Source organism: Salmo salar, chromosome ssa09 (genome assembly GCF_905237065.1).
Source record: "Salmo salar chromosome ssa09, Ssal_v3.1, whole genome shotgun sequence".
NCBI lineage: Eukaryota > Metazoa > Chordata > Actinopteri > Salmoniformes > Salmonidae > Salmo > Salmo salar.
The window spans coordinates 133,586,893-133,610,988 of NC_059450.1; the positions used below are offsets into that span (position 1 = coordinate 133,586,893).

The 24,096-nt window shown below is 41.7% G+C and overlaps 1 protein-coding gene across 4 annotated transcripts; it reads right to left on the minus strand.

The window, feature by feature from the left end:
- Positions 1-2,173: 2,173 nt before the first annotated feature.
- LOC106612997 (vacuole membrane protein 1) lies at positions 2,174-23,638 on the minus strand. Of its 4 annotated transcripts, none has more exons than XM_014214792.2 (12): positions 23,620-23,638; positions 22,528-22,611; positions 21,968-22,100; positions 21,733-21,823; positions 19,647-19,757; positions 11,463-11,630; positions 10,970-11,101; positions 7,672-7,752; positions 6,142-6,258; positions 5,497-5,558; positions 3,155-3,257; positions 2,174-3,016 (listed from the first exon to the last, which is right to left on the minus strand). In XM_014214792.2, the coding sequence occupies exons 2-12, from the start codon at positions 22,601-22,603 to the stop codon at positions 2,864-2,866; spliced, it is 1,227 nt and encodes a 408-aa protein (XP_014070267.1). In that variant the 5' UTR covers positions 22,604-22,611; positions 23,620-23,638; the 3' UTR covers positions 2,174-2,863. The 4 variants fall into 4 exon arrangements, with proteins under 4 accessions (XP_014070267.1, XP_014070268.1, XP_014070266.1 ...); XM_014214793.2 differs by lacking the exon at positions 23,620-23,638 and adding an exon at positions 23,229-23,525 and having other exon boundaries at positions 22,427-22,682; XM_014214791.2 differs by lacking the exon at positions 23,620-23,638 and adding an exon at positions 23,229-23,518.
- Between the last annotated feature and the right edge of the window lie 458 nt (positions 23,639-24,096).

A 24,096-nucleotide genomic window follows, 5' to 3' on the forward strand; every position in this document is an offset into this window, starting at 1 on the left:
GAGTGAAGGAAAAGCAGCCAACAAGTGCTCAGCATATGTGGGAACTCCTTCAAGACTGTTGGAAAAGCATTCTTCGTGAAGCTGTTTGGGAGAATGCCAAGAGTTTGCAAAGCTGTCATCAATGCAAAGGGTGGCTACTTTGAAGAATTTCAAATATAAAATATATTTTGATTTATTGAACACTTTTTTGGTTACTACATGGTTCCATGTGTTATTTCATAGTTTTGATGTCTTCACTATTATTCTACAGTGTAGAAAATAGTACAAATAAAAAACCCTTGAATGAGATGTGTCCAAACTTTTGACTGGTACTGTATATTGATGCTGTTTAAACATATACACTGTATTCAGTTTTTTTTGTGTGTAGCCATGTTTGTACAATATAGTTAGTATAAGCTAGCTTCTCCATCGTGTTTACTATTCCATGTCCAGATATTCATGTTAATGCTCTGAGGATTGTTATTTTTCAGGCATCGACTGGCAGGTGTGAGCCCCCTCTCTCCAGCCTGAAGGGATAGAGGACCAGGAGTCTCAGACAACCTGGCTTCAAGACCTCCCCAACCTGCTCATACTGCGGGGGAAGGATGTGAACAGAGCAGAGATATGTACTGGTCTCTTACCTAGGTGTCTAGCTATTATGGGACAATAGACATTAATACAGATACTGGTTAATTCATTCTAGAATCCAACACTCCTTTCAAATGTTTCTATATCTATAGGTGGATTTCAGGATCCAACCCTATATACCCCCTGGCTTTCAGCATGTGGAAAATCCCAGTCCCCTTTAACAAGTAGAAGTCTCCTACAATGGTCAGCAACAGCCAGGCTCTGCTGAGGCCTCTGGACAACATGGGGTGAAAAGCCTGGAATATGTTTGCATCCAGGTTAGGCACATCATGTAAAAATACTTTTTTTAAGAGGCATGAATGCTCACTTATATTGTTTTCCAACAGGATGAGTCATTATCAATCATTGCAAAAAGATTGGTTATGGCATTTTACTGTTCTAAACTGCCTCATTCCCAGGTTATTGGGTTTCCACATATTGATGTGGTGTCTCTGCTTCCACAGGGCCTACATTCATCTGTACATTAAGTTTGGGATCTCGGAGGAAGATTTCCTGAACAGGTAATCTCTAGGTAGTCAACTTTGGACAAGTAAGACACTGTTTGGGATTCAATCCGACCGCAGATTTGGACAATGCACTTTAAACGTAATGTCCGATAGAGCCATCATATGCAGCGTTTACTGCGAATGAGTTCTCTGAACATTGCCTTTAAAACATGCATTGCAGACAAAGCGCAATCATATTGTATTCCTGCCTAGGCCAATTAACTTGCAACGAGGTGATACTATAGTGGCATGTTAAGGAAAGGAGAATGGTACAATAGAGTACATGTGTATAATGGTCAAAGGAGTATTGAATGAATTACATGTACATTTGAGGGGTATAAAAACAACATTTTATATGAACAAGGCGATTTATTGAAGACAGCATGATTTTTCAGATAAGACAACTGATTCCCTACAAATGTTCACAACAGCCACGACGCCCTACAAATGTCTGTTGGGAAGTTGTTTGTTAGCGAACGGACCAAATCAAATGTACTGAAATTAACACATGCTTGAAAGTTTGACTATGGTAAAAAGACTGCACTCTTCAGATGGTTAATACCCAGAACTTCAGACAGCTTACAGACCGTTGTCGCCATGTGATTCAAACAGTCAACACCAGTCTGATAAGCTATCTGACAGGATGGGAGATGGAGTACAATACCTGCAACAACCAGGACCAAGTCTATACAAACCAGATTCAGGAAACTCATTGCCACACAGGACAATAAGCCATGATATATATATATCTAGTTTGTAATTACAACATATCAACTCCATATTTTCCATAAGATTGTTTGAAATACATTTTCACAAATTTCAAAAAGCATCCGGATTGCTATTGGAGAATCTTGACACTTACCTTTTGGATGTTAATTCTGAGAGATTCAAGCATTTTTTCTATCCTGGTGGTCTGATTGCATAAGCATCATTAACTCAACAGTAGAAGATGCGTTATACAATAACATGGGGCAAGCTTACAAGAATGGGAGCAACTGTTTACATAGTTAGACCTACAATGAGTAAAATAGATGGAAAAACTCAGACATGGAAACAAGAAAAATGATTTAGGCATTTTATATAATCTGATCAAACACTCAGTAAATGTACAGAATAAAAATGACACCAAGTTAGCTGAGTGTAATGTAAGTTCTGTTTTGGTTCAAGTTAGATTGTCCAGATCATTCTAAATGCATGTGCATACATACCGCCCCAAAAATATTTCCAGGATGTGCAAACTATCAATAACACGTTGAGACGACTTGATATTGCTATTTCCAATTGCAAACTTGAATTTCAAACAAATCCAAGAAACGCGAATGACAGATGGCCTAATTCTGATCAACAGGACAAAAACGCAAGAAAAATGTAACCCTGAAAACATCCTTAGCATCATATCAGCATAGTCCATCCATACAGTGAAAAATGTACAAATCAAGTCGTGATTAAGAACTGTGTTCAATGGAAGTAGGACCCTCCACCTTGCATAAGGCATCGAAGCTGGTATAGCTGCCAGCAAAACAGTTGACATCAACTGCTGCTTCACTGCTCATATCCTATCATTATATTATTAAAATCACCCACTAAACACAAATGAGGGGAAACTACAAAACCATAAGAGGAACAAACAGCACATACATCTGTAAGCAAACACAGAATAGTGCCAGTTCAGCCTCTTAAGAATGGAAGAGGGCGAGGTTAGTTTGTGAAACAGAGCTGAAGGACTCAGCACGGTCTGTTGGTGAGTCTCGTCACTTGGTTTTCTCCTCAGAGTATCGCTGCTGCTGACTCCGTTGTCGTCGCTTAGCGTAGCTCTGAGCCATGGAGTTGATGATAGAGAAGATAAAGTAACAGACCATGACCAGAACCACTTTCTCAAAGACCCACGACAGCCAGTTCTCACTCTGCAGAGAGACATGCATACAGAGGAATATTACTCTTTTGACACTAACACATTACAATTTGTATTATCTTGCCAATCAATAAAATCACATGCTTTGTCTCGACATAGAAAGGATGGATGATGGTAGTAGTGCTCTTACCGCCGGGGTGCCTTCTCCGGTGTGGTGGTGGAGTTTACTCCTCTGGGCCTCCAGGTACTCACTGAAGGGCTTCTGTATGGAGGGACCTACCCTCGGCAGAGACCTGACACAGTGGCAGGGCAAGGACATCCACAGGCAAGGGAGATGCGAGGAGGGGAAAAAAGAGGCAAAAACAGAGACATGATTATATCCCAGAGTACTTACCATACCAGCAGTATCCTTTCACATGGTAAAAGAATTAGGCTGTGTAGAGGGAACCCTTGGTCCATAGGACCAGGGTTTAAAGAACAGTCCATTGCTCAGGATGTTGAGAGTTCCATTTCCTATGTGTTTCTAATTAGGCCTCTAGCTGGGAGTTCACACTGCAAGTGTAGTTGCTGGGCGCACGCAGCAGAGTGAAGTGAGGCAGTCCTCCCCATCGCTCTTATTTATCCCGGAGGTTCCTATAGGAAACCAGTCTGAGCCCAATAACCAGGAAGTGACTCGATATGCTGTCATCACAGCCTTATGGGTGGAAACAGAACAAACTAGGCGTGTTCATCAATATGACTGTCCATATATGGGAGATAGCGCAAAGGATTAGATCACTGTGGGTCACCAAGTTCATAGGGGCTCTTAAGATTATAGTTCGAGAATGCAGACAATTTGATTGGAAGAAATGGTCTGAGGGTTGAGGTACTTATAACTTTTACCTTAATAAATCCACAATCATTTGTAGTTGACAGCACTATACCAACAATAATTGGTATAGTCTAATCAATGTATCACAACCATAATTAAATAGAATATAAATATGGATACAATGAGTTTAGTTTTAATTCAGGTGTTAATATAAACTTCCACATTTAAAACTTGACTAAACCAATTCAAGACTATTTACTATCAGGGGTAGAAAAGTTACAGGTAACTGTAATCGCTGATCTTAAGCAAGGGATATGGCAAGCCCATTCCCAGGCTAACTGACTGACACAAACTGCTGCAATTACAAAAAGTCCCAACTCAGCATTCAAGCACCAGTGTAACACATCATAGCGAGTCAGACCAGTCAACCAATTGCAATGGTAGCAAGCAAGGGTTCTTTCTCATGAAACTCATTTTAACTGTGAATAAGGCGGCACTATAAACTGATAGGGTGGCTCACAATTGGCCCAGCATTGTCCGGGTTAGGGGAGGGTTTGGCCGGGGTAGGCCGTCATTGTAAATAAGAATTTGTTCTTAACCAACTTGCCCAGTTAAATAAAGGTTAAATAAAATCATTAGTTGTGAGTACGATTTTAAATATGATTTGTTAATGATGAGAAGAAAAAGCCAAGGAAGTTGTTAGATGTGTAATATGGAAGTGATTTATTGTTCTTAAATAAACCCTGCAGTTATTTTGTTTCCCTGCTGCTGTCGAGAAGATTCTGGTGCAGTCAAAGCTAAACTGCTGTGAGTCAGAACAGAAGACATTCCATCTGAGAAGACCCCACAAGGCTGGCTGACCACCTATGTGGGGGATTAGTTTCTGTGTAAGGAAAAAACCCTTAACGGAGGGGGCAAAACACACACATCTGACTTTGAGGTTATGCTTTTGATGCCATTTGTTCAGAATAGGAATGATCAATCCATCAGCAAAACTTGTTTCAAACGTATAATCCTAAATTCATACAACCGCTGCACATATACAGTATCAGTCAAATGTTTGGACACTTACTCATTCCAGGGTTTGTTTGTGTGTATATATATATGTGTGTTATATATATATATATATATATATATATATATATATATATATATATATATATATATACATACACACACTTTTTTATTTTCTACATTGTCGAATAATAGTCAAGACATCAACTATGAAATAACACATGGAATAATGTAGTAACCCAAAAAGTGTTAAACAAATCCAAATATTTTTTATATTTGAGATTCTTCAAAGTAGCCACCCTTTGCCTTGATGACAGCTTTGCAAACTCTTAGCATTCTCTCAACCAGCTTCACCTGGAATGCTTTTCCAACAGTCTTGAAGGAGTTCCCACATATGCTGAGCACTTGTTGGCTGCTTTTCCTTCTCTCTGTGGTTCAACTCATCCCAACATGCATATCACCTACACTTTGACATATAGGCTTGATTTTTTTTAATGTACATTAAAAACAGATTAGAATATTATTCCAACTTTGGCCTCTGATCCAATTCTGATCAGAGTAATTGTTTGATATTGTGATGTGATTATTACGTAACAAGAGGACAAACAAAAAATGTGGAGCCCTGCCCCCATTAAAGCACAGAGGAAGCTAACCGGGCAAAGCACCTCTTCATCTATACGCATACATTAACAAAGACACATACTCACCCGATCAGAGACACCATCTGTTCCACTATGTGCTTGCTGAACGTTATGATAACAAACAGTTTCTGTGGGGAGACAAATTTATCAACTGCGTGATTAGTGATCAGTCTCAGACAGAGACAGTGAAAACCTGAGTCATCATCTGCACCGAGGTGGGGGATATATCCTATGTCTGCTTTGAACACAGTGACACATGCCGTCCCAGCCAAGTCTGGACAGTAAAAGACCCTTGAGGTCTGAGGAGAAAGCACAAAGCATCCCCCGGACCCTGGTCCTCCTCCTCAACCCTGGAGGGCTTTGTCAGAACTGGTGAGATCACTGGCTGGTACCACAGATGGATTGGTCTGGTTAGACGGCTCAGCTCTCACCACCACAACTCAGAGACACACAGTCAGTCTCGCACTGTCTGGGAGTAGATTAGTCACTGTGGCAGACTCAACAATACAGCCGACAACTAAGAGTTTGATCTGGTTTACAAAAAGCAATGGTTCTCGTTAAAGTGCTCTCCATACTCATTTCATCCGGAATGGTCTTCAATAGCAGCACTAAAAGTACTTCAAAAACACAGAAACCATGGAATTACAGCCAACAGAAAATATTCTGACAATGTCCATGTGTATAATTGTTAAGTACAACTAAAATATTTACTTGTATGTGCATCTTGATGATGGCTTTCCCAATAAGAGTCGCTCCAAAGAAGGTCCAAAATGGTACCAGGAAGTGGCCACATGTTATACCAGCAAGGTCAAACAGAGGATTAGGGATCTGAAAGACAGGTCGTAACATGTCAAAAGATATCCTGTAATAGAGGAGTGCATTCGAATTCTACCTTAATTGTCATAACTTCATTGTAACAAACATACACTACATGGCCAAAAGTATGTGGACACCTGCTCGTCAAACAACTCATTCCAAAATCACAGGCATTAATATGGAGTTGGTCCCCCCTTTGCTGCTGTAACAACCTCCACTCTTCTGGGACGGCTTCCTGCTAGATGTTAGAACATTTCTGCGGGGACCTGTGTCCATTCACACACAAGAGCATTAGCGAGGTCGGGCACTGATGTTGGGCGATTAGACCTGGCTCGCAGTCAGCGTTCCAATTCATCCCAAAGGTGTTCGATGGGGTTGAGGTCAGGGCTCTGTGGAGGGCAGTCAAGTTCTTCCACACCGATCTTGACAAACCATTTCTGTATGGAACTTGCTTTGTGCATGGTGGCATTCTCATGCTGAGACAGGAAAGGGCCTTCCCCAAACTATTGCCACATGTTGGAAGCACAGAATCGTCTAGAATGTCATTGTATGCTGTAACGTTAAGATTTCCCTTCACTGGGACTAAGGGGCCTAGCCTGAACCATGAAAAACAGCCAGAGACCATTATTCCTCCTCCAAACTTTACAGTTGGCACTATGCATTGGGGCAAATAGCGTTCTCCTGGCATCCGCCAAACCCAGATTAGTCCGTCGGGACTGCCAGACGGTGAAGCGTGATTCATCACTCCAGAGAGCGTTTCCACTGCTCCAGAATCCATAGGCGGCGAGCTATACACCACTCAAGCCGATGCTTGGCATTGCGCATTGTGATCTTAGGCTTGTGTGCGGCTGCTCGGCCATGGGAACCAAATTCATGAATCTCCCGATGAACAGTTATTGCAGCGGACGTTGCTTCCAGAGGCAGTTTGGAATACAGTAGTGAGTGTTGCAACCGAGGACAGGCAATTTTTACGAGCTACGCACTTCAGCAGTCCCGTTCTGTGGCCTACCACTTCACAGCTGAGTCGTTGTTGCTCCTAGACGTTTCCACTTCACAATAACAGCACTTACAGTTGATTGGGGCAGCCCTAGCAGGGCAGAAAATTGACAAACTGACTTGTTGGAAAAGTGGCATCAAATGACGATGCCACGTTTAAAGTCACAGCTCTTCAGTACGGGCCATTATACTGCCAATGTTTGTCTATGGAGATTGCATGGTTGTGTGTCTGATGTACACCTGTTAGCAACGGTGTGGCTGAAATAGCTGAATCCACAAATTGGAAGGGGTGTCCACATACTTTCGGCCATGAGTGTACAATATTCAGTGATGCGCTTTAATAATAAAGGCCTAAACTTTAAAACAGTATAAGATAAGAGTTCAAGTCAAGTCATCAAAAGGTTGCCTGCAATGTAGTTTTGGATTTACCGAGGCACAGGCTAGAATCCCAAAGAATCCCACTTTCTGCACCATGTTCTGAACGCCCAGTTTTGCTCTAGTAACAAAATCCTGAAAACATAATTCAGTTTACAATCAAATATTAATTTATGCTTCACACATTAAACAACTTCTACAATAATGATACAGTATAACCAAAAGTCTAATGTAATTCTGAAAAAGGAGTTACTTGAAAAATAATTAATGTGGTATAACAAATGCTATCAGTTGGCTATTATCTTTTCCTTTGATCTATTTTAGCAGCTCTGGTAAAAATCCAAGTCAAGAGGTGTTGGCAGAGAGCTATTGAACTTATTTGATCTGATTGATATACACTACAAAGGGGGGTGAAATATTGTGGTTTCATGTTGAGGGTGCAAAAAAATAAGTTAGTATTCAGACCCCTTGACTTTTTCCACATTTTGTTATGTTACAGCCTTATTCTAAAATTGAGTAAATAGTTTTCATCACCTCAATCTACACACAATACCCCATAATGACAAAGCAAAAACAGGTTTAGATTTGCAAATGTATATTATTTTTTTAAATCAAATTTCCATAAGTACTCAGACCCTTCACTCAGTACTTTGTTGAAGCACCTTTGACAACGATAAGATCCTCAATTCTTCTTGGGTATGACTCTACAAGATTGCCACACCTTTATTTGGAAAGTTTCTTCCATTCTTCTCTGCAGATCCTCTCAAGCTTTGTCAGATTGGATAGGGAGCATTGCTGCACAGCTATTTTCAGGTCTCTACAGAAATACCTTACATAATAATTCAGACCCTTTGCCATGACTCGAAATTGAGCTCAGGTGCATCCTGTTTCCATTGATCATCCTTGAGATTTTTCTACAACTTGATTGGAGTCCGCCTGTGGTACATTCAATTGGTTGGACATGATTTGGAAAGGCACACAACTGTCTATGTAAGGTCTCGCAGTTAACAGTGCATGTCAGAGCAAAAACCATGCCATGAGGGCAAAGGAATTGTCCGTAGAGCTCAGAGACAGGATTGTGTCGAGGCACAGATCTGGGGAAGGGTACCAAAACATTTCTGCAGCATTCTTAAAAATGGAAGAAGTTTGGAACCACCAAGACTCTTCCTAGAGCTGAGCAATCAGGGGAGAAGGGCCTTGGTCAGGGAGGTGACCAAGAACCTGATGGTCACTCTGACAGAGCTCTAGAGTTCCTCTGTGGAGATGGGAGAACCTTCCAGAAGGACAACCATCTCTGCAGCACTCCACCAATCAGGCCTTTATGGTAGAGTGGCCAGATGGAAGCCACTCCTCAGTAAAAGGCACATGACAGCCCACTTGGTGTTTTCCAAAAAGGAACCTAAAAGACTCAGACCATGAGAAACAAGATTCTCTAGTTTGATGAAACCAAGATTGAACTCTGTGGCCTGAATGCCAAGTGTCACGTCTGGAGAAACCTGGCACCATCTCTACGGTGAAACATGGTGGTGGCAGCATCATGCTATGGGTATGTTTTTCAGCGGCAGGGACTGGGAGACTAGTCAGGATCGAGGGAACGATGAACCGAGCAAAGTACAGAGAGATCCCTGCTCCAGAGCGCTCAGGACCTCAGACTGGGGCGAAGGTCACCTTCCAACAGGACAATGACCCTAAGCACACAGCCAAGACAACGCAGGAGTGGCTTCGGGCCAAGTCTCTGAATGTCCTTCTGGCCCAGCCAGAGCCCGGACTTGAACCCGACCGAGCATCTCTGAAGAGACCTGTAAATAGCTGTGCAGCGACGCTCCCCATCCAACCTGACAGAGCTTGAGAGGATCTGCAGAGAATGGGAAAACTCCCCAAATACAGGTGTGCCAAGCTTGTAGTGTCATACCCAAGACGACTCCATACTGTAATCGCTGCCAAAGGTGCTTCAACAAAGTACTGAGTAAAGGGGCTGAATACTTATGTAAATATTATATGTTTTTTTATTTTTTGTAATGACTTTCCTGTGAGGATCACAGTGGGTCAGATCAGCTTGACAATGGCTGACAATAACCAAACAATCTCCCACCCGCAAGGGGGTGACAGCTAAATTATGTCCAAGAGGGCTCTCTTGCTCTTTAGTATCAACCAAAGGAATGTCTGTTCAGACACTTTTGCCCGCCCAAAACGCTAACATCCAGAAAGTGAACAACGGAACACTACTTCTAACGTAATGTGGGAAATGGTCAGTGGGGAACTATGGAAAACAAATGTAATATTGCTTTTCATTTTGTGATGTTATTAAAAACTGGGTGGACCAAATAATTTAACTTTTTTAGGAAACCTGAAATCTCCACGATAAGTGTGCCTTTTTCTCTCCCCCCCTCTCCATTATGTTGTAACAAGCCGTCATATCTTGTCAGTCCACTAGGGACCTTTGTCTCATAAGTGTGTGTATTCTGTGTTATTATTTAGCTAGCTAGTAAATAAAATGATTAAACCAATTTGTGTAGTACTGAATAATGCGTAAGGCTGGGTTTTTTGCAGATCCAAGGTCACAATCATTCAGAATGAGTATTTGATAAAAGGTAATGATTAATAAGATGACTGTTTATCGATGTTAAAGAACTTTACAGTTTAATTCGGGAGATGCTAAACAACTTGTTCCATGGTGCCCCAAATCCTAATGAGTTAATTGTTACATGATTAAAAAAATAAGACTATTTTTATTTAAATCTAGCAACAATTAAACAGTTGATTAAATGACAGTCATCAGATTAATAAAAGTAAAGTCACGACATATTTGCAAACATTTCTAAAAACCTATTTTTGCTTTGTCATTGTGTAGATTAATGAGGGGGAAAAAAATGACTGAATCAATGTTAGAATAAGGCGGTAATGTAACAATGTGGAAAAAGTCAAGGGGTCTGAATACTTTCCAAATGCACTGTGTGTACACACACACACACACCACCCCCCCCCCCAACCCTAAGGGGCAGTCATGTTGTCAGTAGCCTGTTTACATTGCCTGTCCCTCAAATGAAAGGATCATGAAAAGAAATGCCTCTGGGATGATTACAGGGGAGCTTGTTTCACCGTGACTCACTCCACTAGCAATGACCTTACTGGAAATGTTGGGAGGAGGGGCTTTCAGAGAAGTCATGTGATAACTGGAGGCCAATCACAGGCCAGATAGAGAAGTCAGTAGATAGTGATGGACAGTTTAGTAGAGTCAAATACAAAAATCAAAAGACTGAAGGAGAGTATTTTGGACTCCACAGATTTGGTAGAATGGGCATTCAAGGGGCAGGCTACTACACTCAGAGGGGAGGACAGAGTCCCCACTCACCTGAGCGGTCTCTGCATGCCCCAGCATCTGCTCAAACTCCTCATAGTCTTCGTCATCTGGGTCTGCTCCAGATAGCCTGGCCGCTCGAGCCATGAAGTAGGGCGGCAACTCCCCAATGGCTGTGCCTGCACCCTGGAGAGACAGTCACACACTGGGTTAGCTTAGCACTGATTCATACTCTGGCTCATACCAGAGTCAGGCATAGATCTATGGTGGATGTCATAGTTGAGGATACGTGATGTCAACCAAAGACAACCAATGTTGAGCACTAAAGATGCCCTTATTGTTCTAAACCCAAAACGAGCGGTTTCCCAAGGAACAGATTAAGTCCTGGACAATAAATTAAAAAAAAAAAAAAACGTTTTAATGGATATTAGCCATTGTGTTTTTTGTTGTCCAGGACAAGGTTTAATCTGTGTTCAGGAAACCGCCCCATAGAGTTCACTAGAACGATGAACCTAGACTTTAGTTGAATAAAGACACGTTTCCTCACCCACATACAGGCCTCCATCCGGACCTTTGAGATGATGGACCAGAGTGAGATGCTGCCCTCCATTCCTCCTGCCTCTGGGCAGATGATCTGGTCTGGGTAGGGGGGCTCGGGGAAGTCTGTAGACCCACACTCGTACGCAGCCAGGGTGACTGATGCTATGTGTGGACCCTGAGAGCCAGAGGATAGATGGGCATTTCTTAATTCAACTGAACATGGACAGTTGAGACACACTAGAGCTGGGATGATAAACCTAAAATTACAGACATCGCCTTACCGAAGCATTTTGCTTACATTGGTAATTATGTGATTTTGCTACACAACGTTCCTATAGATTGTTCTAAAACTATTATTTGGTCAACAGTAATAGCCTACGCATTGTTGGTCCCTGCCGGCTGCCGACTCACTCCCTCTCCCCACTGTGCGCACGGAGGAGGGAGAGATGTATTCTGAGAAGCACAAGTATACAGTGCATTCGGAAAGTATTCAGACCCCTTGACAATTTCCACATTGTTACGTTACAGCCTAAATCTAAAATTGATTAAAATTGTTTTTACTCCCTCAATCTACACCCAATACTCCATGACAAAGCAAAAATAGGTTATTTTTTTGTGTGCAAATTTAAAAATGAAAACAAATAATCACATTTACATAAGTATTCAAACCCTTTACTCAGTACTTTGTTGAAGCACATTTGGCAGCGATTACAGCCTCGAGTCTTCTTGGGTATGAGGCTAAAAGCTTGGCACACCTGTATTTGGGGAGTTGATCCCATTATTCTCTGCAGATCCTCTCAAGCTCTGTCAGGTTGGATGGGGAGCGTTGCTGCACAGTTATTTGCAGGTCTCTCCAGAGATGTTCGAACGGGTTCAAGTCCAGGCTCTGGCTGGGCCACTCAAGGACATTCAGAGACTTGTCCCAAAGCCACTCCTGCGTTCTTTGCTGTGTGCTTAGGGTCGTTGCCCTGTTGGAAGGTGAACCTTTGCCCCAGTCTGAGGTCCTGAGCAGTTTTTCCATCAAGGATCTCTGTACTTTGCTCGGTTCATCTTTCCCTCGATCCTGACTAGTCTCCCAGTCCCTGCCACTGAAAAACATCACACAACATGCTGCCACCCCCATGCTTCACTGTAGGGATGGTGCCAGGTTTCCTCTAGACGTGACACTTGGCATTCAGGCCAAAGAGTTCAATCTTGGTTTCATCAGACCAGAGAAGCTTGTGTCTCATGGTCTGAGTACTTTAAGTGCCTTTTAGCAAAACTTCAAGTGGGCTGTCATGTGGCATTTATGGAGTGGCTTCCGTCTGGCCACTACCATAAATACCCGATTTGGTGGAGTGCTGCAGAGATGATTGTCCTTCTGGAAGGTTCTCCCATCTCCACAGAAAAACTCTTGAGCTCTGTCAGAGGGACATTCTGGTTCTTGGTTACCTCCCTGACCAGGACTCTACTCCCCTGATTTCTCAGTTTGTCTGGGCATCCAGCTTTAGTTAGAGTCTTCGTGGTTCCAAACTTCTTCCATTTAAGAATGATGGAGGCCACTGTGTTCTTGGGGACCTTCAATGCTGCAGACATTTTTTGGATCTGTGCCTTGACAATCCTGTCTCGGGGGCTCTACGGACAATTCTTTCGACCTCATGGCTTGGTTCTTGCTCTGACATGCATTGTCTAATGTGGGACCTTATATAGACCTTCAGAAATAATGTACAATCAATTGAATTTACCACAGTTGGACTCCAATCAAGATAAACACCTCAAGGATGATCAATGGAAACAGGATGCACTGGTGCTCAATTTTGAGTCTCATAGCTAAGGGTCTAAATACTTATCACATTTACATATCAGTTTATTTTATTCATAAATTAGCAAACATTTTAAAATAACCTGTTTTCACTTTGTCATTATGGGGTAGTGTGTGTAGATTGATGAGGAAATGTTTTTATTAAATCCATTTTAGAATAAGGCTGTAACATAAAATGTGGAAAAAGGGAAGGGGTCTGAATACTTTCCAAATGCAATGTATGACCGTTGCTCAAAATATTGCAGAATGGAGAGTTCAATGCAACTGTAGTTCTACACTGAACAAAAATATTAAAAACGCAAAAAGTTAAGTGTTGGTCCCATGTTTCATGAGCTGAAATAAAAGATCCCCAAAATGTTCCTTATGCACAAATTTGTTTACATCCCTGTTAGTGAGCATTTCTCCTTTGCCAAGATAATCCACACACCTCACAGGTGTGGCATATCAAGAAGCTGATTAAAACAGCATGATCATTCATCATGTTGAGGGAGCGTGCAACTGGCATGCTGACTGCAGGATTGTCAACCAGAGCTGTTGCCAGATAGAGAAATTACCATAAGCTGCCTCCAACGTAGTTTTAGAGAATTTGGCAGTACGTCCAACCGATATTACAACCGCAGACCATGTGTATGGTGTTGTGTGGGCGAGCAGTTTGCAGTTGTCAATGTTGTGAACAGAGTGACCCATGGTGGTGGTGGGGTTATGGTATGGGCAGGCATAAGCTACACAACAAATACAATTGCATTTTATGGATGGCAATTTGAATGCACAGAGATACCGTGATGAGATCCTGAGGCCCATTGTCGTGCCATTCATCTGCCACCATCACCTCATGTTTCAGAATGATAAAGCACAGCATGTCGCAAGGATCTGTACACAATTCCTGGAAGCTGAAAATGTCCCAGTTCTTCCATGGCCTGCATATTCACCAGACATGTCACCCATTGAGCATGTTTGGGATGCTCTGGATCGACAGCGTGTTCCAGTTCCCGCCAATATCCAGAAACTTCGCACAGCCATTGAAGAGGAGTGGGCCAACGTTCCACAATCAAAAGCCTGATCCACTCTGCGAAGGAGATGTGTCGCGCTGCATGAGGCAAATGGTGGTAAACCAAATATTGACTGGTTTTCTGATCCACTCCCCTACCTTTTTGTTTTTAAAAGGTATCTGTAACCAACAGATGCATATCTGGATTCCCAGTCATGTGAAATCCATAGATCAGGGCCTAATTAATTAATTAATTTCAATTGACTGATTTCCTAATGTGAACTAACTCAGTAACATTTTTGAAATTGTTGCATGTTGCGTTTATATTTTTGTTCAGTATAGTTACAGAGAGGAGAGTCACAACATTCTTTAAGTATGTCAACGTATTTCTCACCTCTTAATATTGAGTTCATGGCACCACTTTACAACCGGAGTAGGCTGTAGTTAGTTTTGATGTACCCGCGGAGCGGAGCACTCCATTTGCCTACATCAAGTAGCCTAGGCCTAGCGCTGGAAAGTTTTTGTAGGACATTGATTAATTTATCAGAAAATGTAGGCTAATCAGTCTACATGGCTATATAGTGTTACGCACGCCTTGGAGGAGGGAACGTAACACCCTGCTACACTCAACTCCCAGTGGAGTGAAAGAGGTATGTGACTGTAGGTGCGGGTAAGGATGACAGAGGCAGAATATATTACCGTTTACAGGGAATTTATTTCCTTCACACAGTAATTTGGGGAAAAGGGGCTGGACGGAACCAAAGCAAATAAAGTAAAAGTTAGAGGCCCCGCTCCTACCTTACTAGCACCAACTTACCTAACTAGCACCAAGCCATTTCCTGAAATACACACAAACCCACAACACAGAAACTTGGGAACGTAACACTAGCTACAATATATTTAGAGTTCGCAATCTAGCTAAGTGTTTTAGTTCCCACTTCCTTATGAAATAATAAGGCTATAGCTTATAGGTCAATATACACAAAGATGTTAGCAAGTTCTCTGAAAAGCCAAAAATACATTGGATAATTCCAGATCCTATTTTGACAGGTTGCACATCAAAATATAAAATCAGTCATTTGCTGGATGTGCTCGATGAAATGGCCTCCTTTTTTAAAATCATAGGCTTCTACCTCAGTTGTCTTACCTGGCACTGGAAAAACATGCTAGAGCCGTGGTGCTAATGTAAAGTAACTGTCCATAAAATAAAATTGTTGTTAGAGCAAAACCGTAACATTTATCGCAATATTACTTTTTCTATATGTCGCCCAGGCCTAGCACCACCCCCAAAATAATTGTCATTTTTCGTTATCACAAAAAATATTTAAAAAAGGGTCAGTTTGTCCATATTGCCCAGCTCGCTCTCGTGCACACACACACACACATCACAGCCCCCCAAAAGCCCGGTATGCAGCTCTATTAATCAGAGCCCAGGCTTAGCCACCTGGCCTCATTAACAGTGAGGGCAGTCAGGGCACCTGAAACCACAGCACAGGATGTCTATTATGCCTCCTGTTAAGATACCACAGTGACAGGAGATAGAAGACAATTAGTCAGTGCTGATCCCCATAGCTCTCCTCGAGAGAGAACGAGCAAACATGCTGAGGAGCCTTCTTTTCACAATACGTGTTCACAAGGTCTCAATCCCTGCCTTTCCTTCCGTTACAAATCTATACTTGTTTCACCATGGTGACTCAATGGTAAGACAACACCTTTCCATTATTTTGAAATAATCCTTGAAACATAGCAAATTAAAACAGTGGCTGTTGCCTTGTTTGAGTTCCTTTGTTTAGCAAAATAAGAAAACACAGTCCCTACATTTCCATCCGAATCCAGCATGACTAGACTCATGAATCATACAATTATGCTTTTAATGCCCAGCAGAATATGTCCGCTCCTAACTATGGGGTATCTAATTCTTTAGGTCTGAGGTAAATCCATAGCAGCTCTTCAGAGGGCAGATGTTTCTGGCACCCTTCAACTAGGGACTTTCCAATATGTTGACCTCACCTCTGAAATATTTGTGTATGGTAAAGTGTGCACATAGCCTACTTTGTTATGTTAAAGCCTTTTTCTAAAATAGATCAAATTTGTCTCCCCCTCAATCTACACACAAAGCAAAAAAGTTCACATTTATGCAATTGAATAAATAAACTCAAATTTATATAAGTATTCAGACCCTTCACAATCCTGTCTCGGAACACTACAGACAATTCCTTTGTCCTCATGGTTTAGTTTTTGCTTTGACATGCACTGTCAACTGTGGGACCTTATATTGACAGGTGTATGCTTTCCAAATCATGTACAATCAATTGAATGTACCACAGGTGGACTCCAATCAAGTTGTACAAACATCTCAAGGATGATCAATGGAAACAGGATGCACCTGAGCTCAATTTTGAGTCTGATAACAAAGGGTCTGACTACATATGTAAATAAGGTATCTTTAATACATTTGCAAACATTTCTAAAAACCTGTTTTTACCTTGTCATTATGGGGTATTTTGTGTAGATGGATAACATTTTTTTTTTTTAAAGTTAACAATTTTACAATTAGGCTGTAACATAAAATGTAGAAAAAGCCATGGGGTCTGAATACACTGTACATACACAATCCATGTCTCAATTGTCTCAAGGCTTAAAAATCCTTCTTTAACCAGCCTCCTACCCTTCATCTACACTGATTGAAGTGGATTTAACAAGTGACATCAATAAGGGATCATAGCTTTCACCTGGTCAGTCTCATGGAAAGAGCAGGTGTTCGTAATGTTTTGTACACTCCATGCATGTGTGAAATGTATTTTTATGAATGGCCCACAAAAAAAAGCAGCCTGCACTTGAATAGCGAATGGAGGAAGCGCTTCCCTCGGTTCCGTTTTTAATATGCCAGGTAAGCTACACCAGTTATAAAGAGATTTAATGTGGTTACATTTTAAGAGTTGAGCAATAAATATAGCAGCACAAGAAAGCTGGGATCCACTTACATATTGGCCAGTCAAAACTCTGTTTTCAAACTCGATTGCGCAATGACAAGTACATGTTTCACAACTCTGTAGGCTAAAGGCTATGCTTAGACATTTGCCCATTTTAGTTGATACAAACCTTATCAAAACATATAGGCCTATGGACTAGGCTACATGATGCATGTGAATATGATTTGCCTTTGATGCCCAGCGTGTGCAGTCTTTCACAAGTGATAATCATAATATTCTCACCCGTTACACTATTGTCAATTTAATCTTGTCTTTACATATACTAAACAATGTGTGTGAAATTAGCTGGTTTAGAAGGAGCCACTATCAAGCACCTGTCGGAACAGACGCAGAAAAAAGACATGCCATCCATATAAACTTGAATAGTGAATGGAGGACACTTTCCGCGTTTCATTTTCATGCCAGCCAGGTAGGCTACTCAGGTTGTAAAGCAAAGCAATGCGCTTAATATTAGGAAAGTTGAGAAATAAAGTCGGCCTAGTCTAGAGAAAGCTAATTGGATCCTCTTTTTAAATGGAGACCATCAAAATTCTGAGTGAGAAAACAATTGCATAGCCTATAGAAATGTTGCACAACATGGGCTTACAGGGACACATTTAATTCCATGCATCACCCAGCTATGAGGAGCTGGTTCTCGCTGCCCAACAGGTGATCATATTCCCCTCAAACTGAATGCCAGGGCTCTCATGAAGTGTTTGATTTTCGATTGCATTTGCAGCAATGTCAGAGTGATGTTTTTTTTTTTAAACTAGCCTAGCACATCATCGGAGCCAAGCTATCTGCCATCCAGGACCTCTATACCAGGCGGTGTCAGAGCAAGGCCCTAAAAATTGTGAAAGACTTCAGACAACCAAGTCAGATGGTTCTCCCTGCTACCAAACCGCAAGCAGTACCGGAGCGCCAAGTCTAGGTCCAAGAGGCTTCTAAACAGCTTCCACCCCCAAACCATAAGACTACTGAACAGCTAATCAAATGCCTACCCAGACTTTTGCGCCCAGTTTATCAAAAGTTATCTGGACTTAGTCCAGATAGAAAAACTGTGCCCCAGAGGTGAATGGCAGTTCTATTTGGACCAGATCTATGGAGAACTGAACACACTGAAAGAATGAGATAGGACGTATGAGGCCACCCACTGGACAAACTGTGGATATGTATTAAGTTCCTGGCAGTGGTGACTCAAATGCTGGAAATACCCTGTGCACAAAATGTGTCCCTCTAGGTCAAAGAGGACAAGCACAAGCCTGTAAACTCATTTACTGATACTACACATTTTTTTTGGTCTATCGTGCTAGTTATGGAAGAACAAGCAGAGCTAACAGACTCACAAAAACATCCAAAGTCACATACTGTACCAGCGTTCTCAGAAAAACAAAGTTGAGAGCTTCAAGTTCCTTGGTGTCCACATAAACTACAAACTAGAATGGTCCAAACACACCAAGGCAGTCGTGAAGAGGGCACGACAAAGCCTATTCCCCATCAGGAAACTAAAAAGATTTGGCATGGGTCCTGAGATCCTCAAAAGGTTCTACAGCTGCAACATCGAGAGCATCCTGACTGGTTGCATCACTGCCTGGTACGGCAATTGCTCGGCCTCTGACCGCAAGGCACTACAGAGGGTAGTGCGTATGGCCCAGTACATCACTGGGGCTAAGCTGCCTGCCATCCATGACCTCTACACCAGGCGGTGTCAGAGGAAGGCCCTGAAAATTATCAAAGACCCCAGCCACCCCAGTCATAGACTGTTCTCTCTACTACCGCATGGCAAGCGGTACCGGAGTGCCAAGTCTAGGACAAAAAGGCTTCTCAACAGTTTTTACCCCCAAGCCATAAGACTCCTGAACAGGTAACCAAATGGCTACCCGGACTATTTGCATTGTGTGCCCCCCATAACCCCTCTTTTTACACTGCTGCTACTCTCTGTTTATCATATATGCATAGTCACTTTAACTATACATTCATGTACATACTACCTCAATTGGGCCGACCAACCAGTGCTCCCGCACGTTGGCTAACCGGGCTATATGCATTGTGTCCCACCACCCGCCAACCCCTCTTTTACTGCTACTCTCTGTTCATCATATATGCATAGTCACTTTAACCATATCTACATGTACATACTACCTCAATCAGCCTGACTAACCGGTGTCTGTATGTAGCCTCGCTACTTTTATAGCCTGTCTTTTTACTGTTGTTTTATTTCTTTACCTACCCATTGTTCACCTTATACCTTTTTTGCACTATTGGTTAGAGCCTGTAAGTAAGCATTTCACTGTTGTATTCAGCGCACGTGACAAACTTTGATTTGATTTACAGAGATACAGCAGGCTGTTCCAATGTGAGCACGATAAGTTAGCTTACATTTTTGATGGCACAGCTGACAGGCAAGGGAAGGGTGGTTCTCTTACTTACCAGGTATAGTAGGAAGGTATGTAGGCCAGTCCCAAGGCCTACTGAGGACAGGATGCCCAATCCTACCCAGTAGGCACACCACAGGATCCTCTTCTCCAGGTACTGCACATACTGCAGATGAGAACAGACAGGGGGGAGAGAGTAGAGAGAGCTTTAGGATTTTGCATGGACAAAAAGCAATAACACACGACTTCACAAGACATTTATCCTTTGGAGAAAACATTGGAGACCTACAGTTGAAGTCGGAAGTTTACATACACATTAGCCAAATACATTTAAACTCAGTTTCAGAATTCCTGACATTTAATCCTAGAAAAAAATTCCTTGTCTTAGGTCAGTTAGGATCACCACTATTTTAAGAACGTAAAATGTCAGAATAATAGTGATTTATTTCAGCTTTTATTTCTTTCATCACATTCCCAGTCGGTCAGAAGTTTACATACGCTCAATCAGTATTTGGTACCATTGCCTTTAAATTGTTTAACTTGGGTCAAACGTCTCGGGTAGCCTTCCACAAGCTTCCCACAATAAGTTGGGTGGATTTTGGCCCATTCCTCCTGACAAAGCTGGTGTAACTGAGTCAGGTTTGTAGGCCTCCTTGCTCGCACACGCTTTTTCAGTTCTGCCCACAGATTTTCTATAGGATTGAGGTCAGCGCTTTGTTATGGCAACTCCAATACCTTGACTTTGTTGTCCTTAAGCCATTTTTCCACAACTTTGGAAGTATGCTTGGGGTCCATGTCCATTTGGAAGACCCATTTGCGACCAAGCTTTAACTCCTTGACTGATGTCTTGTGATGTTGCTTCAATATATCCACATCATTTTCCTTCCTCATGAAGCCATCTATTTTTGTGAAGTGCACCAGTCCCTCCTGCAGCAAAGCACCCCTACAACATGATGCTGCCACCCCTGTGCTTCATGGTTGGGATGGTGTTCTTCGGCTTGCAAGCATCCCCCTTTTTCCTCCAAACATAACGATGGTCATTATGGCCAAACTGTTTTATTTTTGTTTCATTAGACCAGAGGACATTTCTCCAAAAAGTACGATCTTTGTCCCTATGTGCAGTTGCAAATCGTAGTCTGGCTATTTTATGGCGGTTTTGGAGCAGTGGCTTCTTCCTTGCTGAGCGGTCTTTCAGGTTATGTTGATAAAGGACTCATTTTACTGTGTATATAGATACTTTTGTACCTGTATCCTGCAGCATCTTCACAAGGTCCTTTGCTGTTGTTCTGGGATTGATTTGCACTTTTCGCGCCAAAGTACGTTCATCTCTGGGAGACAGAACGTGTCTCCTTCCTGAGCGTTATGACGGTTGCGTGGTCCCATGGTGTTTATTCTTGCGTGCTATTGTTTGTACAGATGAACGTGGTACCTTCAGGCGTTTGGAAATTGCTCCCAAGGATGAACCAGACTTGTGGAGGTCTATAAGTTCTTTTCTGAGGTCTTGGATGATTTCTTTTGATTTTCCCATGTCAAACAAAGAGGCACTGAGTTTGAAGGTAGGCCTTGAAATACATTCACAGGTACATCTCCAATTGACTCAAATGATGTCAATTAGCCCAAAGCCATGACATCATTTTCTGGAATTTTCAACGCTGTTTAAAGGCACAGTCAGCTTAGTGTATGTAAACGTCTGACCCACTGGAATTGTGATACAGTGAATTATAATTGAAATCTGTCTAAACAATTGTTGGAAAAATGACTTGTGTCATGCACCAAGTAGATGTCCTAACTGACTTGCCAAAACTATAGTTTGTTAACAAGAAATTTGTGGAGTGGTTGAAAAAAAGAGTTTTAATGACTCCAACCTAAGTGTATGTAAACTTCCAACTTCAACTATGTTATGCAAAGGATAGTGATGGAAAATTAGGAAATGTGAACAACTTACACAATAATAAACACATTGGCTAAGACATCAAATGTACTGGCCTGAGCATCAAGTAAAAAAATATTGCACAACATATCTCCTCAGGTGACCTTTCCTCCAGGAATGCAGTGCATCTGATTAAACAGTTACTTCTCTTTAACCATCCCAAATAAATAAATTACAGAGATGATAGGAGTTTGTTTCTCTCCTTCCTTACCTTCTGGTGTGCTCCCTCAGTGGAGTAGGCAAGGGAGAAGAGTGAACACAACACCAGGAACAAGAACACTGCACCCCTTCGTCGCCATAACCTGCAGAGGGGAAGAAGTGGAACAGTTTGATACAACTACCAAAATGCTAGACTTTCAGAGTGTTACTTTAAACACAACAGAACTGAGACAGCTTTCAACTAATCAGTTGGTTTTTAGTTTTACTGTCAAGTAGTGGTGGTTTACTTTAATGTCCACTCCTTTAGTGTGATGAAGGTTTCCAGGAGGAAGTAGTGTAGTGTGATGATAGGCCGCCTCCACAACACCAGAGCGAGACGCTCCTCCCGATCTTTCTGCCTCCTCTCACTGACCACAGAGTCTGTAGATACAGGAGCACACTTGTGAGGTCAGATTAATCTATAAAAGTAGCCTAGTATCAAAAAAGCCATAGCAATATCCCCTTATTTTGATGGACATAGGCTAGCATAAGCCTTTGATAGTCATGTCACTTTGTCTAGGCCTAATTAGGAACATAACACTAGCAAATGGTGGAGTTCACTAGTCTAGACCTTTGAATCAAGTATAATTATTTTGTTTTTTTTTCCTAAACTATGGAATTAATAAGTACAACTGTTTGGGACCATTCTGGCAATAGTGTAACGTTGTAAGAATTCCCAAGATAACAATTTGTGCATTGCTGCATACCTTTAGCAACACAACCCTTCTCCTTCGTTGGTAAAATTGTTAATCCATTTTCCATAAACACAGGCTAATGCTGGTTCACTTGGTGAAGTTTCACAACCAACCTGCAAAATATCCATTCGGTTTGTCTTTGGTTCCTCGCTTCTGTGGTTGTTCACACCTTGCCCGATTCGTCGCCATCTCATTCACTTTTGAATCGACAAGACAACACGAGGACATGACCAGCAAATATGTTTTATTGGGTTTTGGCCTATATCAACTGTAGGAAGAGCATTAGTTAATTATTACTTGTCAATGACTGACAATTAGTAGCAACATCTCCCACACGCTAACGTTAGTTAACTAACCGGCATGTATGCTAACAAAACAGCTGATAGCAAGTAACCTTTATTCACGACTCCAACTCCATTGGATTACATTGACCTGCTGTGTAAACCACCTTGGGTTCTCGTTAACTAGCTAGCAAGTAAAGTGTGTAATAGCTTGCTAGCTGGTGGGCGTGAGTTAATAAAAACATAACTAGTTAACTACAATTAATTGTTCAATGTTTATAACTATGAATTATAAACTACAGTAACCTATTGCATGTTCACGTCGCTAGTTAACAAGGTAACGTTAGCTAGGTAGTAGTGACACTGGGAAAATATAGGCTACAACCATGGAAATATGTTTAGATCAAGTTACTTCGGTTATTGTCTTGAGACGTAAAATACTATAATGCCAAAACGTTTCAGTCGAAAATCTTACATACTATAACTAAAGATTAATTTGTCAGTCACACAAATTGAATGAAACGAGCTCATACCGCAGAGCGTCTTCTTCCTGAAGCCGTGGCAATCACTTCCGGGAAAAACATTTCCTTCCAAGTAAAGGTCCTCTTTACATTATATATTCATCAATATTGAATTGGTTTCTGCATATTCATAAGTGATAATTGCATTAGTTACTTTTTTTTAATGTTGTGCCCATGAACGTAGAGTTGAATCTAGCCTTTGATCATGACTAAGTTCCATTACACATAAGAGTTATTTCGTCAAAGGCCTCTTCTGTAAAGTGACCTTTTGTTTAAGCGCACCGAGGCTCGGTCTTAACATTAACCTGCGTCGCTTGCGGTAGGTGTTTGGAAGCACAAGACCTAATCTTTCATGTCAGCGAGAAATAGTTTTCAAAAAACCAAAGGTTAAATTGATACACACCTTTATAGGGTTAGGGTTCCCACACGGCCATATCTCCATGTTACATTTCGTGTTTATGTTAGACATTGGTACCACCTCTAGCATGCTCTGTACACCTGTGTGTAACAAAAGGCCGCCAGAAACGTGTTGTGAATGAAAAATACTGTTTGCTGCAACTGTGATAAAGCTGGTTAAAACAGTGTACAGTAAGTGTTTAGTTTGCATTTGTGAAATTATTTTGATGATATGAACGTAAAGGGCTTTATATTTATAGGACCGTATCGCAATTGAGAATCGATCCACGTTTGAATGGAGTACTTGGCTGCCAGAACCAGTCTACCTCCGCAAATAACATATTTGGACATTAAGGAGTAAGGGTAGACTCCTTAATAGTACAGCTTGGGCTAGTTTGAATCTAGAGTCATGGACTCACCATATTAACAGTATAGTGTGATTATGGGCAGGATATTGATAAACCCCTCATTGTTTACAGGTTGT